Source organism: Lissotriton helveticus, chromosome 1_1, assembly GCF_964261635.1.
Source record: "Lissotriton helveticus chromosome 1_1, aLisHel1.1, whole genome shotgun sequence".
NCBI classification, from domain to species: domain Eukaryota; kingdom Metazoa; phylum Chordata; class Amphibia; order Caudata; family Salamandridae; genus Lissotriton; species Lissotriton helveticus.
Genome location: NC_136057.1, coordinates 1349793507 through 1349811468, shown reverse-complemented (window position 1 = coordinate 1349811468; position 17962 = coordinate 1349793507). Strand labels below are relative to the sequence as shown.

The window sequence follows — 17962 nt, the reverse complement described above, 5'->3', positions numbered from 1 at the left end:
GGCGCGCTTAGGTTCGTATATCTCAAGCCTTTCTTTTATGTAGGCTGGCGCCTGTCCGTGGATTGCTTTGTGGCAGATACACATGCTTTTAAATTCTACTCTCTGCGTCATGGGCAACCAATGTAGCCTATAGAGCAGGGGGGAGGCATGAGTCCTCCTCGGCAGTCCAAAGCTCAAACGTGCTGCGTCGTTCAGAATAACCTGAAGACGATTGATGGAATTTTTTGGAAGGCCGAGGTATAGCGCATTGCCGTAGTCTATTCGAGACACTATAGTGGCGGAGACAATAGTTCGCAGCATGTTTCTCGAGAGCAGGGGGGCGAGTTTGCGTAGTTGCCTGATCAGGTTGGTACAGGAACCAACTACAGCAGATACTTGGTTGACCATCGAGAGTTCCTGGTCAATTTTCATCCCAAGACTCTTGACACTACGGCACGGTTTTGGGGTGGGTCCTAGTTCTTGTGGCCAACATAAATCATTCCAGGGGGAAGTAGAGGTTGAAACTACAAGCACTTCCGTTTTATCTGGATTGATTTTCAGCAAATTGGACGACATCCAATTCACAGTAAATCGTAGTATGTCTTGGGCCAAAGACTGAGCCGATGATGTATTATCGATACTCAGCAACAGCTGCGTATCGTCAGCATAGTTAAAGACTTTACAATTCATATTTGCCAGGGACTCTATCAATGGTTGTAAGTACAGGTTGAATAAGAGCGGAGAGAGTGCTGATCCCTGCGGGACTCCACAGGCTAAAATGCCCACATCTGAGACCTGGTCTGCCAACTGGATCTTCTGCGTCCTTCCTGTCATGAAAGCTGTTAACCATTTGAGGGCTTGCTCTCCTATCCCAAACCTAGCCAGTCTGTCCAGGAGCAGTGCATGGCTGACGGTATCAAACGCCGCTGAAAGATCTAATAAAATCAGGGCGCTTGGCTTTTTACCGTCAGCCATGCATCTTAACTCATCTAGTACTGACAGCATTACTAGTTCCGTGCTATGGTGGGCACGGAAACCAGCTTGCCGCTCCTGGAGGAGGTGGTGAGATTCCAGGAGGGATGACAGAGATTTTAATACATGCTGTTCTAGTACCTTTGACAGAAATGGCAGCTGGGAGATTGGCCTGTAGTTCTTTAAGCTAGTTGGATCTGCTCCAGGCTTTTTTATCAGGGGTCTGACGCGTGCCTCTTTGAAGGTAGATGGTAGTGTTCCAGTGGCTAATGAAGTGTTTAAAAGATCTAAGATTTGGTCTTCTAGAATCGGCATTGCTAGCCGAAGGATGTCAGGCGGGCAGGGATCAGCGGGGGAGCCTGATTTAGTGGATGATACAAGTTGTCTCAGAATGGTGGAGTCAATTTCAGGAAAGCTGGTGAAGACAGGGATTGAAGAACATGGAGGAGGCGGTTGGTCGATATAAGAGACAGGGTTGTCCTTCTTGATATCAGACAAGATGGTCGCTACTTTTTCGAGGAAGTAACCTTGAAAGGTATCGCAGTCGATCTGGATATCTGCCTTTTCCTCCTTCTTACTCAGCTCTTTCAGGATTTGAAAGGTCTCTCTCTGGATGTTAGTAGCATTATTAATGCGTGTCTCATAGTAATCCTTTTTAGCTGATGTAATGAGCTTTTTATATGATTGAAACAATGATCTATATGATTCCCTGTCAATATCCATTTTAGATTTCCTCCAGCATCTTTCGAGGTAGCGAAGTTTTCTTTTTTGTTCACGTAAACCTTCGGTGAACCAGGGGGCTCCTTTCTCTACACCTTTTACTTTTTGTACTTTTTCAGGAGCTAGCTCATCGATTGATTGCCTAAGGGTGGTTGTTATCGCGTCATACTTTGAGTCTAGGTCTATGCTATCAGAGAAGGTAGTGAAATCCTGTTTGTATTTAGGCAAGACTTTGGTTAGGGTTTCTGAATTCACTTTCTTCCATTGGCGCACTTTTTTTGTTTTTAGCGGTAATTTGGCCTGGTAAATATTTTGCGGTAGGTCGTATAAAATAAGGTGGTGATCCGACCAGATACAAGGTGAGATACTTGTGATGACCGTTTTTGGTGTCGAGGACCAAATGAGATCTAAGATATGGCCTTTTATATGAGTTGGAACTTCCACGAGTTGTGTCAGTCCAAGGGCGGTCATGATAGTCTGTAAAGTCTGGACGGATGAGTTTTGATCACTTTTATCCCAATGGACATTAAAGTCACCCGTTACCAGAATGTTTTTATAGCGTGTACATAGATCTGATATAATGGGAATGAAGAGATCATTGAACATGGGGGTACTTTGAGGTGGGCAGTATACTGTTAAGATAATAAGACAGGAGTTGTTCGAGGTGATTTTTATCCCCAGTAGGTCAACGGTGTTTATGGTCTCTGCTAAGATTTTGGTTACCATAAGTTGCCTTTTAAAGATCGTTGCTACACCCCCACCTCGGGCCCCCTCTGGTCGATTATGCCAGATCATATCATACCCGCTGGGAAGGGCGGCGATGATATCCGGGGAAGAAGCATCACTCAACCATGTTTCGGTGAGTGTTAGGATATCGATAGTCTCGTCCTGTAAGAGGGTGAAAATTTCCAAATGGTGTTTCTGCAATGACCTGGTGTTGAGGGTGGCTAGCTTTGTGGGGGTTGAGCGGCTTAAGTTCTTACGGCTAGGGGTGTGCAAGATATGTCCCCACTCGGTGTCCCCGAGTGATGTGGTGGTGTCCCCGAGTGATGTGTTGGTGCCCCCGAGTGATGTGTTGGTGCCCCTGAGTGATGTGGTGGTGCCCCTGAGTGGTGTCCCCGAGTGATGTGGTGGTGTCCCCAAGTGATGTGGTGGTGTTCCTGAGTGATGTGGTGGTGTCCCGGAGTGATGTGGTGGTGTCCCTGAGTGGTGCCCCTGAGTGATGTGGTGGTGTTCCTGAGTGATGTGCACAGCTATCTGAGAGGCCAAATATTCTCTGAAAGGCAAGACATGTTGAAGCTCAGACACAACTCTGCTGCAGCACTGTAAAGTAGGTTGCCATAGTTCCCTCCACAAACTTCGTGAAATATTTCTTAACTTCAAATCTTGGTGAGTGTGGGATACGTCTTGACTGCTTTATTAAAAAAAGAAAGCCACCTTGTTGAAAAGACTTCAAAGATGGTGGCCACAGAGAAGTGGCCCTCCGGTTCCTAAACCTCCAGCCCCTTTGGGTGCATGACTTGTTGCAGGGCAGAGGGCACTGCCCTGACCACAAGACAAGTTATGAGTATAGTGCCTATCGAAAACGCAAGCAGTGCGCAGATGTTATATGAATCGTATTAGGAGATGCAGCTAGCGCACTGCAAGAAATGGTGGGCCGACATTACGGCCCTCATCACAACAGCACTGTTAAATGATATGTGTGTGCTATCTGCTGTTACCACATATCACAATTATGGGTTTTGTATAAAATATCGGTAGTTCAAACCTGCCGATATTTGTCCGGTAAAATACCCGGTATTTATCGGAACATGTTGATTTTGCAGCGGTAGGCACCAACATCAAAACGTAATTCCCCAAAAACATGTGGTATTTGTAACTGGGTGGTATTTGTAGCACCAGATAATTTACGACTCAGCAGCATCGGAGTTTATCAAGTGCTAGAATATTACACCTTTCATGGTGTAGTTAACTCCAATATAAGAGGTCGTAAGTTTTAAGCACTATAATTACTTTAAATGCAATAAAGGTGAAGATTTTAAGTGATGTAGCGATCTCGAGAAAAAGAGGCTGGGGGATGGGGGGGGCTGTTATAACCGCTGAATACTAAGGACCAGATGTAGGTAGGATTGATTTACCGATTCATAATAATCGGTAAATCAGAGGGGTGGGTATGTAGGTATTCCAGATGTGCTGGAATACCGAATCGGATAAAAATCGGTATTTACCGATTCGGTAAATACCGATCGGTAATGCCCATTCATTCCTATGGGCTTTGAAGCCCATAGGAATGAATGGGCATTACCGATTCGGTATTTACCAAATCGGTAAATACCTAATTTCACAAGGGTGCAGGGGGTGTCACTTTGACACCCTCTGGCCCCCCCAAAACAGGCTCGGGTGCCATGTGGCAGGCATACATGCCCCAAGGGCAGGTCTGCCTGTCATATGGCATAGGTGTGCATGCACACATGCATGCACACCGGAATCGGTATTTTACCATCAAATTGGATTTGATGGTAAAATACCGATTTTGTAAGGCTTGTGGGACTCAGAAGAGTCCCACCTACATCTCAAATTTACCAAATCGGTAAAAATACCGATTCGGAATTTTACAGAATCGGTAAATTTACCAATCGGTAAATTTACTGATTCTGTAAAATTAAGGGCCCTACATACCATTTCTGATATACCGGTCGGTAACGGCCGAAAATACCGATTTTCGTCCGTTACCGACCGACCTACATCGGGCCCTAAGTGACTTAACTCTCTAAAAAAGGAAAAATATGGTATTCCACACGATGTGCCAGTCTGAAGCAAGAAAACAAGCCTCCAACAGCTGTGCCTGGCCTTCCCACCGCTACCTCAGAGGTGCATGAATGACGGCAGCAGTCGACAAGAGCAGCAAGATTAGGAGCTTTAAGGGCAGCTCAAATTGGAAATAATATACAAGGCTGCCAATAAAGAAGCCACAAACCGCGCTCGGCCAGAAGGCAGTTCAGAGATGCTGAAGGCACAGATAAAAAGCCGCTCTCTGCACTTGCGGATGATAACGGGCACTCGGAAGCTGAAATGCAAACCGAGCGCGCTTTGCTTGTGGTTTTTACTGTAAACTAATCCCGGCTGTTCTTTTTCTTAGCTACATTATCCACAGTGGTCTACATTGCTTGGCAAGAGTTGGAAACATTAACATACAAAACAATAACGTATGCTCGGCCAAATCACAACACGTAGTAAAGCTGCAGTTAAAGCGCCCATGTGAGGTTTACTTAACGCTGTGCGCATGACAGGGCACGGGGACATCATCATTCATGCGCGTGAGATTCTGAGGGGGCATCCCTGATGCCATGAAGGGACCAGAAGCCGAAACAGAGTCAGGCTGACAGGTGTGAAGGGGGCAAAGGGCGTTTGACGACCTGACACCCTCTATAATTAGCCCATTCTGCCAAGCTCAGGGACTTTTTAGCAAGCCTCTTCACCACCCATCCTCGGGATATGTTGTCAGGCTTTTGCTCCAGGTGCTGGGAGTAGTCCGTGATTGCTGGGCAGTTCTCGGGTGGGTAACTGTCGTTGATCACTGGTCACATGGGCTTGGGCAATGTTGCACTGCTCATTCGTGGCCATTTATTTTATATGGGTGTTTACACCTCTTAAAGTGTGGTGAGGTCGAGCAGACAAAATGTCACCTAGGAAGTGAGGAGTGTTCAAAAATCTAATTGTTAATTTAAAAATGTATATATTATGAGTTTTATAGCGCGAACATTATGTTTGCAGTATCAGGGCGATTTACAATTGTTCAGAGACAATTGGAATCAATAATATAGCCAAGAAAAATACAGGATATGGCAATATGACACACAATAAAACACTTGAAGGTCACAGTGCAGTTAGAGCTCTACCTTTAACAAATTAAAATATTTTTATTTACAATAGCAAAACGTAGAGCAAAAAAAGAAAAAAAAACGGCTGCGAAACGAAATTAAAAGCGGCCGGGAAATGCTCTCAGCATTGCGGGGGTGAGGGGCGCATTCCTTTGACGTGTGAAGCAGGGGGCGGGGGAGCGGATCCCTTTTAATTGAAGCTCTCGGCATAATGAGCTAGAGCACGGCCTCGCGGCCGTGAAAGTGAAACAGCAGGGGTGAATTAGGGGGGAGGAGATGTGAGGCTGAGCGCGCGCTGGGGTGAATGCCTGAGGCCGAGTGCACGCTGGGGAAGCTTCGATGCCTGTGGGAGGGCGGCTGATGGGTTTGATGTGGACGCGCATTCCGCACGAGTGCACCACATGAACTGGACGCAATCCGCGATGGTTTCAGAGCTTGTTTTGCCCACTATACTCTCGTCTATTTATCCCTCCCCCTCCATATTAAAACCTCTGGCTCCCTGCTAAGTTTCCGAAAGAGCCTAAAAACTTGGCTCTTCTCAAACCTCATTTAAACTCTGACCTCCACCCTCAATCTTAATCACAGCGCCAGGAAACCTCCGGTGTCAGCGCGCTTTATAAATACAGCATAAGATAAGATAAGATAAGATAACATAAGATATAATAGTCGAGACCTAAAAAAGAGTGGATAAAATATTACATTGCACAAAAGGCATTCATTTATGTAATTTATCTCATGTGTACATAATTGTTGTGTTCTACTTGGGGTAAAGTATCACTCTTAGTCCCTCTCTATGAGTGGTCTGTGTAACTTAAGTATGTGATATAACTCCTTTTACTGCACATATCAGAATTATGAGTTTTGGGCATTTTATCACACACAATAAATGCCAGATGCAATAAAATCCACATCCCCCACACAAATTTAAGCCTGTCAAACCTGTCAATATTTACTGTGAGGAAATGCCTATGACCGTTTTAGCCACTGAGTACCTCATTCACACACTTTCTCATAGAAACATAGTTGGAAATGGTACATATGTGATCATCGAGGCCAAGGATCGTCTGTCCATGTAATCTGAAAACCCGTAATAGTGAGAAACTAGTACCGTCTTCAGCCTGCCAAGTTATAAACGCCACCCGCAATCGGAAGTCACCCAGACACTTGGAGGTGACTCAGTTCGCCAAATGCCCTATACAACAATCATATGTTGCATGAAACAAAACATTTCAGTTAATACAAAATTAAGTAAGATGTGAAATGTAAACAGGGACTGCTTCACTGATGTGGATTACTTTGGGTTTTGAGAATTCCAACATTGGTCTTGTCTGTAAAATTAAGGACATCTATACAGGGCCCAAGAAGGACAAATTTGAAACTCACTTTTTAATTACTGCTGGGTCTGAGAACCGACAGGACCCACTCCCACATAAAGTCCTTGCATGGTGTCTGTGAGCACAGAATTTGGAGCCAAGCCTCCTCATTGCCACCAAACCCTCAGGTCGCCTTGAATGTATGAACACTTCAAGAAAGACATACAAACATGAGTTCATAAGATACAACAAGGGTACTAGAATAGTAAGTCTGATACCAAAGACACGGGTTTGCTATTGTTCATAACGACGATCTCAGAAATAAGTAACCTATTTATCAATATGACCCCCCCCCCCCGCCACTGCAGTTTTAAAATATATTTTCCAGCAACTAATTTTATTTAAATAAATAGCACAGTTGGGAATTATTTGCCCAAATATCTTAATTGCACGCAATTAATATTAGTGGCTTCAGTCAGGTTTGGGTAGAGCATGGTGTGCTCAGTGGGGACTTTCAGGTTACCATACACAAGGGATCTTTTCTGCATAACTGGATTAATTAAGAGCGACTAGCTTTGATGCAATAGAGGTCCCCAGTAGAAGGTGTAAATCTCAGTCTCCACTTCCTTGTCACTCGTCCCGCATAGTAATAGTTTGAGAAATACAGTGGAAATGCTGTGGACGATTACATCATGGATCTCTTAATTCTGGAATGAGGGATTCAGAATTGGTTGAGCATCCCATTGATATCAGAGGACACCTAGAGAAAGTTTAGCAGTGACAAAGAGTATGTGACTTTAGTGAGCTAGAATGAAACTGGCTTGGATATACTTACTGTGGTGAAATGATGAAGCAGCCTCCAGAAATGGCAGTTTGAAATCAAGGAATTCTAAGCACAGCTAGAAGATGTAGAAAGAATTGATAGCACATTTAGAGTAACTGTTGCGACCAAAAGATCTGTCAGGTTATAACAAACTGATTAGTAGAGTGGTGGAGAGTATTCCAAACTGGTCTACAAATGAGATTTGAAATATAAAGAATAATGATCGCTGTGGAAAAAGAAATATTAGACATGGATGAAACAGAAAAGGATCAAAAAACTACAGCCTGTAGGTTAAACAGATGGAAGTTAGGTGGATAACAGTGAAATGAAGTAGACGGTATCACCAGTGACCTATTTTTCAGGCAAAAGAACAAACTGAACGTATAATTTAGTGCAAATTCAAACATGTTCTGGATTGAAAAAAATTAGCATATCTTTTAAGGCTGTATATCAAAGATTACAGAGAATTTGGTTCCTACAAAAGTTACTTTGGTCAGCTCTGAAATGTGGCGTAATGGCATAAAAGCCCCTTATGAAATTTATGAAGTTAGCCATTGTTAATTAGTCCTTGACGCTGCAAATCTTTAGCTTTTGATATAGAGTTGTACCATCAGGATGTAGAGGTGATGGTGAATTGAATAGCTGCTTAAAATTCTCACACGCACAAGGTCCTGATTAGTAACCCATGTAATATTAAAGCAAAATGTGCTACTATGAACAAATGCATTGAAGACACTCCTTGTGTATTTCATAGAGAAGTGTGCAATGCAACTGAATGGAAATAAAGCCTCCTAAGCCCTATTTTTGTTTTAAAGTCTCTATACGATTGCTAAATAGTTACCAACTGATAGCATTATTGATAGTGCAAGAAATTGTTTACCAAACCTCTCCGTGTGAAACTACACAAAAAAGTGGTTCCTTTGAACCGGTTTCCAGCTAATGAAATCTAGATATTCAAAAGTAGCTTCTACAGCTTACAATTCTCTGGCACTATTTATAATGCTAGATACATACGAGATAAATAAATACCAAGTGTACTTTGCATTTATTGACTTAAGCAGTACTTTTGACAAAGTGGATACATCATTTCTTTGGCTCAGGTTAAGGGCAGTGGGAGGTCTCAGAATCCCTACTGAAGTTGGTAGTATAGCAGCTCAAAGACTTGGGTCAATATTAAAGTAGATGCATTCTGTAATAACCTGAATGCACCCCAGCACTGCATTCTTGCCCCTTTACTATTTTCTCTTTACGTAGCCAATCTGCTGTTTTTCCTGGTCACGCTGAGATTTGTCACTTTAGCTTTTTGTATGTATGTCAATTGCACTGTTTTGACTGACTTAATGTCAATAGGTTTACAATCAAAAGTACTTTTTTATATTTATATAAAACCTTTGAAACTTTTATCAGTGTTGGAAATAGCTGAGATAAAGTTACGGAAAATGGGTGACTTTGCCTTTACTTGCAGCTGTATTTTGACTGTTCATTGGTTTGGAAATTGCATGTGGAAAAATATCGCTAAGTTGTCAGTTACAAATGGGAATCTATGTTTGTTCTTTGGTATGTGCAAGCAAATAATTGATACAATTGCGAAATCTATGAGGCCAAATCTGTGTAATTTTTATTATGTGGGATAGAGAGCACTCTTGGTGATCTTGTCAAGTGAGTAAATGTGTTGGCTGATTTTTAAAAAAATGTTTTAAAGAGAATTATGATAATGAGACCAAGTCTTGCAGTCGGAACTGGTACTTAATTATAGGCACCAATTACGCTATCAGACATTTAAGTGCTGGTATAACAGCTATATGTCTCTAGAAAATAATCAACTCACTTTGTTAGATGAACTTTTAGTGAATACAGAGAACAGTCTATACTTTCACCGTTGGCTGCGGAGAAGTTTTCACCCAGGAGGTAGTGTTTTCAAAGAAAGAGTTAATAAAACATCGGTTATGGCTAAACATGTAAGAAAATTGTTTGACAAGAGATAGCATTGTATGAAAAAGTCTCATGGTACAGTATCAGTCATATTTTGGTATGCAATTTGTCTGCAGCTACTTTGGACCCTACTGTAAGTTCATTGTTTAGAACTTTTAAAACAGTGTCTTATGTTAGTAGAGGTCGGGATGTGGAGAAAAGGTTGTCAGCTACGCGGTAACGGTAGGGAGGATATTGTGCACAGCTTGTTTGCTTGTAAAGCTTAAAATGTATTGAGTAGAACACATGAGACCTATTTTTCGAAAGAATTGGGCATTGCCATTTAATATTGCAATATGTGTGTTGCTTAAGCTGCAAACAGATAATTTATGCGATCATCTTTCTAAAATGTTGGTGTATTTTTTTGAATATCATATTTTTAATTGTTTTTCTATCTGTACTTAAGTTTTCAGACGCAGCTTAACCCGTAACGCATACAGTGGTTTCATAGCCTCCATTTTCATGTTGAGTATATTGTGTGCGTCGACATTCCTTTGGCATCCATGTCACATTGTTGGCTTACTTTGGGGATCCTTGTAAAATGTATCTCTTGTTTTGTGAGTTGTAATTGCTCACTTGCACTGCTCCTTAGGATTTTGAGCTCCGATTTGATGACGCCGCATTGTGAACCCTTTGTTTTACAGCTCTTTACTTCATGTGTTTGTTCTGGGGGCTTGTTCGCCATCATGTTTGTACTGGTGGAAATGATAGACACTGTGCGAACCCCACCCTGGCAGTTTGAAAGGAGGCTAAATGACTCAATTGCTGAAGAACTCAACAAGAAGTTGGCTAACAAGGTAAGGACATGGTCCTCTCAGCTTGCGTGTCTGTGCTTTTCGTTAGAAATGTGCTAAAACAGTTGTTGAAGAAAATCGAAACATATTTTCGTATGCTCAAAAATGAACACCATCAAACTACTTTGAATCAGAAAAGTCTCTAGGGGCTTTAGTCTGCTATCCGCTGGTGCATTGTGGAACTGCAAATATACTGGTCCTCACAGTCCCCCATGCAGGGCTGAGATGCCATTCTGTGCCTTCTTGTGGTGAGACATGGAAGAGAAGGAACTGGCATCTTAAAGCTCTGAATATATGGAAGTGTCACCATCCAGTTTTCTTAGCTACATTTTAGGAGTGAGGGTCTGTGCGCATGTTACCATTGACTGCATCTTTCTCTTTAAGATTGCGATATCACACGGTGGGTGTTCTGGTTTATACTTCCAGCATGCTTAGGACAGATATTAGCTAAGAACAATTTATTAGGAGATGTAGTTATAGTTCTCTAACTGGCCCAAGATTCACAGCAATTGCCTGACCCTACTACTTTGCTTCCTTCAGGCAGAGCAAAGATACACTGGTCACATGGCCTGGAAGATGACACTAAGCCTATTGTGCTCTTAAAAGTCATAGTGCAAGACTGATATCGATGCAGATGTAACAGGTGTATTTCTTCAGGTCCTCCAATCTCAGATGGCTTCCAGTGAGAAAACATTGAGGCTTTGTAAAGCTCTGTACAAAGGATGAGTTGCAACGGTGGGCCATGTGCCATGGAAGTAAGGATGTCCAGCAAAGCAGAATAATTTCTACCCTCTCGGACCTCCCTGCTCTGTATAGTTACATCAAAATCCATGGTGTTTTCGAGATCATGGTTGGGCAATCTGTAATGAGTACAGCTACCAACATATGCAGATGTAGCGCCGGGAAACCTCTGGGTAGCTGCGCGCTCAACAAATGTAATAATAATAATAATGTTGATCTAGGGAGTGCAAATATTCTTATATTATGCACTGGAGTGCTTCACTGGCATCAAAGAATTGGATATAAGTACTTCTAATTTAAACTGAGGATCAACAGAGTTTGCGTGGAGTAGCACCTTCAGTCATTGAGATTTCCCTCTTTACCTTCACAGGTGGTGTACAATGTAGGGCTCTGTATCTGCTTATATGACATCACCCAACTGGAGGACTCCTACATCTTTCCTGGGGATGGAGCCTCACACACCAAAGGTAATGTTTCTCCCTCCAATTCATTCTGGCCACATTTCACATACTCTCTTACATGCTCTCGCCTGTGATTTGATCTCTGATACTTTCTGTGTGATATATCTTTTTTCCTGTTCTCTTCAATTTATTTGCTTCTGTCTCTCTTAAACTCTATAAGCACCTTCTTTATTTATTATTTTGTTGCCCCTTCTCTCTTTCTTCTATCTCTGTTCCTAAAAGTCTCTTACCAAATGTGCACTTGCCCACGCTGAACTAGAACCAGTTCTAGATGTCTGTGAGTAGACCCTCCAAATCACCAACACATAACTTGGTTGATGTGCAAAGAAATAGCAGCTGCTTCTATATCAGATTTCCCAAGGTAAAAAAAACCTGACCACCTCTCTAATCCAAAGCAGTCTCAAGCCAAAAGAACTTGTTTGAATTGCAAGAATTCACTGCCTATTTACATAAACTATTCTCTAACTAGTTACATTACTTGCAGTTCAGCACTTTTACTGACAGTATATGTACTCCTGCTAGAGTTACAAAAAAACTGGTAAGTGAGCTCCCAACCAACTCCTTTAAACAAACATCTGAGCCATGGGATCTGGTCACAGTGCTTGAATTTTTCATGATCTTGTTGATCCTAAACCCTCCATGGGTTTCCTGTTGAACCAAGTCACTGTTGAAGTTCCTTGCCTTTCTATGTTGCCACTGATCCAAAGGAGATGGATCATAGACAAGTGTGAAAACTTCCCCCAGGCCCAGGGGCGTAACACAGGCCCCCACAGCCCCCGTGTTGCGGGGGGGCCCCCGCGCTCCCCTTCGCCAAGCAAACAAGCACACATCACTGTGCCCCTGATATTGATGTTTAGGTTACGTAACTTCCGCTACGCGTGCCATCATTACACCTCGCCGCGCCTTTATCATTAATTACATGGTGCACGGCGCGCAGATGCCTCCGCCCTCTACACACTTTACCCTTAGGGTGGGGCTGGTCATTGTCATGCGCATTGCACAATTAAAAGTGCGCGCACGGACGGTGAGGCATCAATCAATCCGAGACGGCTGAGAGGGTGCGGTAACTGCGGCCATGATTTAATTATTGCTAGCCCCTGACTAGCTTTGCCCGGTCTTCTGATGCCCGCGCCTTCCACTGAAGCTGCAGCAAGGCCTCAGGTGAGTCACAGAGGGTGGGGTGGGGTCTGTGCTGGGAAGCATACTGGACATCACATGCCTAATGGGGCAGGGTGTAAAACGTAATATAGGCCCGCAGCCCCTGTGTTCCAGCCTCTATGTAATGTGAGGGGCCCCATCAGCGCAGTAATTGTAGCCCACACAGGCAGCAGTGCACTATACATGAGGTAACTGGTGCAACCAACGCCAGCAAGAGACGCAGGTGTTGGTTGCACCAGTTACCTCATAACAGTCCTGCCTCCTAAATTAAATGGTGTGTGATGCAGCGTGTGGTGGTTGCAGGTGACTTGAGCTCCCAGGCCCAGTAGCAAGGGGGTTGAAGGCAACTGCCTCGAGGCCAGAGATCTCTACTGAAAGAGGTCAATGTCATCATGTATGTCTTCTCACCACCCTGAGTTTTGCATGAGCCAATGTACCACTTTGGACGTTCGTTAAAATGACCACAAACTGGGTGCAAGATGGAGGCAAATGCAAATGTACATCAGGCTCCTTTCTTTTCCAGTTAATCAGGGGGGATTTACAGTCTCTGTGCCTATATTAATAATTTACAGGTGCAGATTAGTGCTACTGCAAGGGGGTTGTTCTGCACAATCTTTGCGATTAAGTCCGTCAAAACCCTGTTAACTTTTTTAGGAGCAGCCCCATGGTTTTAAATTTGTCATCTTTATTTACCACTCATGCAGGGAATGGGGCTGATGACAGACGTTGTACTTTGTCTGTGTGTTTTTCAACCAGAGCTAATTTTTTAATTGCCCCCATTTCTGTGGTAAGGTATGATGTGATAGACCGTGTTGCTTGGAGGGCATTTGAAGGAACACCTTTTGCAGAACCAGCTTTCCTTTTTCCCATTCTCACTGGTTGCTAACAAGGCTATTGCACTAAAGGTACCCAGGTGAACATGATAGCCAGGAACCACCTCCTGGGGCCCTGGGAATGTTGGTCTTGGCAGTCTGTCTCTCACAACACAGTCACTGAGCTTCCTCATCTGAATGGATTTACTGAGAAACTACATCAGTGTTGGAGAGATGGATACTCATAGAACCAGCTGTAGGAAAGACAGAGGACAACAAGTGAGTATGATATACTAGCCGGAGTGAACTCATATAAAGTACAAGCATTGGGAGGCTTACCAGTTTGGACAGTAGGTGTTGCTGTGCTGAGCCTTATACAGAACGGAATACTAGCTGAGGGTCCCAAGAGCCAGTGCAAACCGAGGCTGTCCTCACCAGAAGCATGGGCGCAACAAAGGTCCCCGCAGTGCGGGAGGGGGCGAGTGCCAGGGGCTGCCCAAGCGCTCAGTCACTCAGACAGGGTCCGTCTGAGCTCTGGTACCTAGATTTGAAGTTAAACTCGTGCCTCAATGCTCTTAAATTTCAAGGTGCATGCTGCGTACGGTGCAGCTGTGTGGTTTTCAGCCTCTGGGAGGGGCATCTGGTGGGAAGGGCTGGGCTTACTCAATTGTCATGTGCAGTTAGTGTAAACTGTACATGCGGAGGCGGTGGCTTTGAGTCCGACACTGGGACCGGAATGTAATTGCAAGCCTGTGCCTGCCACCGAAGCTGCAAGTCTCAGGTGAGTCGGTGAGAGAGTGATACGACTAGACAACTGGTAGTAGTATTACTAGTCCAGTCGCTCACTATATTATGTTAACTTCAGTGGTCGAAGTGGGTGGAATTGGCAGGGCATGGCTTGCCCCTACTTTTTTTTAAATTTAATGCGATCCGTTCCCCTACTTTTCTATTTTAAAAATGCATCCCAGAATGCCATAAATAGCCAAGGCTTATATATAAGGCTCGGGGTTCCTGACCGTTGGGGACGGGCGGGCAGAGAAGGAAAACTGGTTCTTTTTTCTGTCCTTGTCCAAAGAAGACAATGGCAGTGTCCACTTCTCTTGCTCTGCTGCTGTCAGCTGCTCCCCTCGCTTTCTTCCCCTAACTCTTATTCCCTCTTTTTCTGTCTCTGTCTCGCTCCTCCTTACTTGCTGAAAATCATGAATTCAACGGCTTTTACCCTCTCTTTTCTCTCCTTTCCTATGTTTGTTCCCCTGTGAAATAAATGGATCCAAAAAAGAAACACTTGCTGGAAATGTCGACTTTTTCTGACATTTTTCAATTCCAAAGTGCAGCCTTAGAACGGAGGGAAAAAAGGTTCAAAATACAAAAAATAAATAACTAAATAAAGCAAGACATAATGGTCTCAAAGTGGCCAGGTTGGTTTTATTCACACTCGCAGACTTTAGCGCCACTTTACAGTGTTTATCAGTGAAGCGCTACTTTGGTTTTCTCGTCTTTCTTTGAACAGCTTTGTTTTCCTTGGTTGGGGAAGTGCAGCATTCCTGAAGGTACTACAATACCTAGTTAATGTGTAGAGTGGAAAAGTTTAATGTGATCATTAGCACCTGTTTTCCTTTATTTAGTTTATCTGCGTCCAGGGATGTGGTCTTTATAAACCATACTGCTTATGTTTTGTAGGGATATAAGCAATGGACATTGAAATGGGTCCCTTCTGGGCCCTGTAATCACGTCCTTAACTGTTCTAGCAAAAACATGAATTGATTTCTGGATAATGATTGTATAAGCGTTAAGGTAACCATGCTGGTCCTGCTTACATTTCAAATGCTTTACTTAATCTTACATTCCCTATGAGTGTTTGCTTTTTCCAGGATATCGTTACTTTTTTTTTTCAGGCAGTATATTACTCTTGTCTAGTGCATTATTTGAATTGAGTCACATACAGGTGTTTATAGCATGGCACAATTTGATTGTAGCTGAAGGCAGTGCGAGTTTCTCTCGGTGGCGAAGTATGGTGTTCCGTGGGGAGAGGATGTGGCACTATGGCCAGAGCTGCCAAATTTGGAACTGGGGAACCAGGTTCAGCCTTCATGACCAGTTCCCCAGACCACTCTTCTGAGGGAGCACTTTCCCATGCTAGACCTTAGAAGGCTCCACAAGACCTTAGAGGCCGTGGTGTCATGGTACCAGCAGGTCGACCCTAGAGCTAACAAGTGTGCGTTAACCATGAAGGCCCAGCCACCACAATCCATACTGAAGTTCACCTTCAGTCGTGTGGGCAGGGCTATGAAGCAGCACACCCTAGAGCAACAGTGACTCTGTCCCTGAGGTCACAGTGTGGTGGTGAGCCTCAGCAAGGCCTACCAGTGCAAGGGGTTCGCCCGTCTCTGCACAAGTCCTCAGACCAATCGGATAGAAGTGGAACAGAAACTGGAATAGAAAATATAAAGTTTATTAACCTCATGAGGTGGAACTACATTCACACAACACCCTTTGGCAATGTATGAAGTAGCACACTGAACTGAAGGAGCATGGTCCTTTTATACCCACACAGGGGGGTCAAAAGAAGGCGGTACAAGTACAAGAAGAAGGTTTTAGCTATATATAAGGTCAAACAGAAAATGTACAATCAAAAAGTGAGAGGAGCTAACAGTGACTAATTCTAGTAAACACATCCTGACAGTTACAGACTAGTAGCAGCTGCAAAGACAGCTGCAAGCTCAACTGGGCATGTGCAAAGAAGAAGAGGTTAAATATATCTTGTCTCTAGGCAGAATACAAGAGCAGGGGACAGAAAGGTAAGACAGCACGTGGTGGCACATGGCATACAAAATGGCTGCCCGAAATACAAAATGAATTCCACAAAACGGACACGATAGCCTCTAATTACAGGATGGCTTCTGCTAATGCTAACCCAATTGCTGCTAAATTACAACAGACGACCCTTTTAGCATTAGCTGAAGTCATTCGTTCATCTAGGGTAGTCTAAATATTCATCCTGTATATTGATGCTCATCATCTCGGTGACCTCTTTATTCAGCATTTGTTGGGCTTTTATTTCTGCAACATTTACCTTAGTAGGTGTACAAGCAGTGATGCACATGGAGCAGAGCATAGGACCACATTGTATATATGCACAGCATGTAAATATTATCGCCAGCAGTATACATAAGATAGTCAGTAGTGTCCAGCCTCAAGTGGCGAAGAGTGTCCAGAACCAGGTCGAAAAAGTTCATGTACCAGTCTCTGGGTGAATTTCTGCAGCAATCTTATGCAGTTTTTATATAGCATCATATACTGAATGTGAGTGATCCGGAATGAACACACAACAACTGCGGTATGCACCACCTCGATCAGCCAAAATCACATCAAGAACCATACGATCTTGAAGTGCTACAATCCTTGCAATTTTCAGTTCTTCTGTAATGTTCCCAAGTGCCATTGCTGTCTGGTTGGTAACAGCTTCCACAACACGAGTTAATCTCCTTATCTTTCTACTGTTCAGTGCAGCACCCACAAAGAAAAACTACCCTAAATTGAAATCAACGTATTGTTGCAAAGTAGTATCAGTCTGATCAACCTCATCTGTACTTAGTGTTCTTCTGTATCTATTCTTGGAGATATCATTGTACAGTTTCAAGTCCCGGTGATACAAAGGAGGGGCCAAAAATGCAGGGGGTAACAGAAATGATACATAGCATACCCCAGACCATCCAATGGGGAGTTGATAATATCCCTTATTACCGCATACAAAATAAGTATTATGTGACCACGTAAAACTACTATTATTAGCACCTTCAATAGTCAATGTCACAGTACATTCACTCCTTCCTACTGGAATTGTTCCAATACTCTCTATACATAGATCTGCTTTAGCTCTGGTCGCAGAAATTACAAATGGTCCATTATTCTTGAGAGCTCTCGTGTTTGTGAAAACATATGGTACAGAGTTATTGTCCGGTCGCTACTCCTAACATTCCCATTTAGTTCCTTTGGCTTGCGGATAACCATCTTCGTCAGGGTAGCAAGCTTTATTAAGATGATAGTTAATCCTTCCAACTGTCACTTTCTTTGAAGCAATCAAAAGCGCAAACCAAGCATGACATGAACCATTATGGGAAAACGGAAGAGGAATAAAAGCTGTGCCCCCTTTCTTTTGGTGAGCAGGTATCATTCCACACACCCAACAATCGGTAGTATTTGTGGCATTATACGTATGATGTAACATCTGGTGAAGGTGTTATTTAGGTAGGATTGTCGATGCTTCTGCTAATGATTGGGAAGTGTAAAATAGTGGTGCTCAAATGATGCAGAAGTAGTGGCAATCAGCAATTGTC

The 17962-nt window shown here is 43.4% G+C and overlaps 1 protein-coding gene across 2 annotated transcripts in view; it reads left to right on the top strand.

The window, feature by feature from the left end:
- Positions 1 to 17962, top strand: part of POLR3H (RNA polymerase III subunit H) — a 182010-nt gene that overhangs the window by 49959 nt on the left and 114089 nt on the right. For both annotated transcript variants that reach the window (XM_078683152.1, XM_078683149.1), the window contains 2 exons: positions 10304 to 10456; positions 11565 to 11661. In XM_078683152.1, the coding sequence (XP_078539278.1) occupies positions 10346 to 10456; positions 11565 to 11661 (208 nt within the window). In that variant the 5' untranslated portion in view covers positions 10304 to 10345. The remainder of the gene's footprint in view (positions 1 to 10303; positions 10457 to 11564; positions 11662 to 17962) is intronic.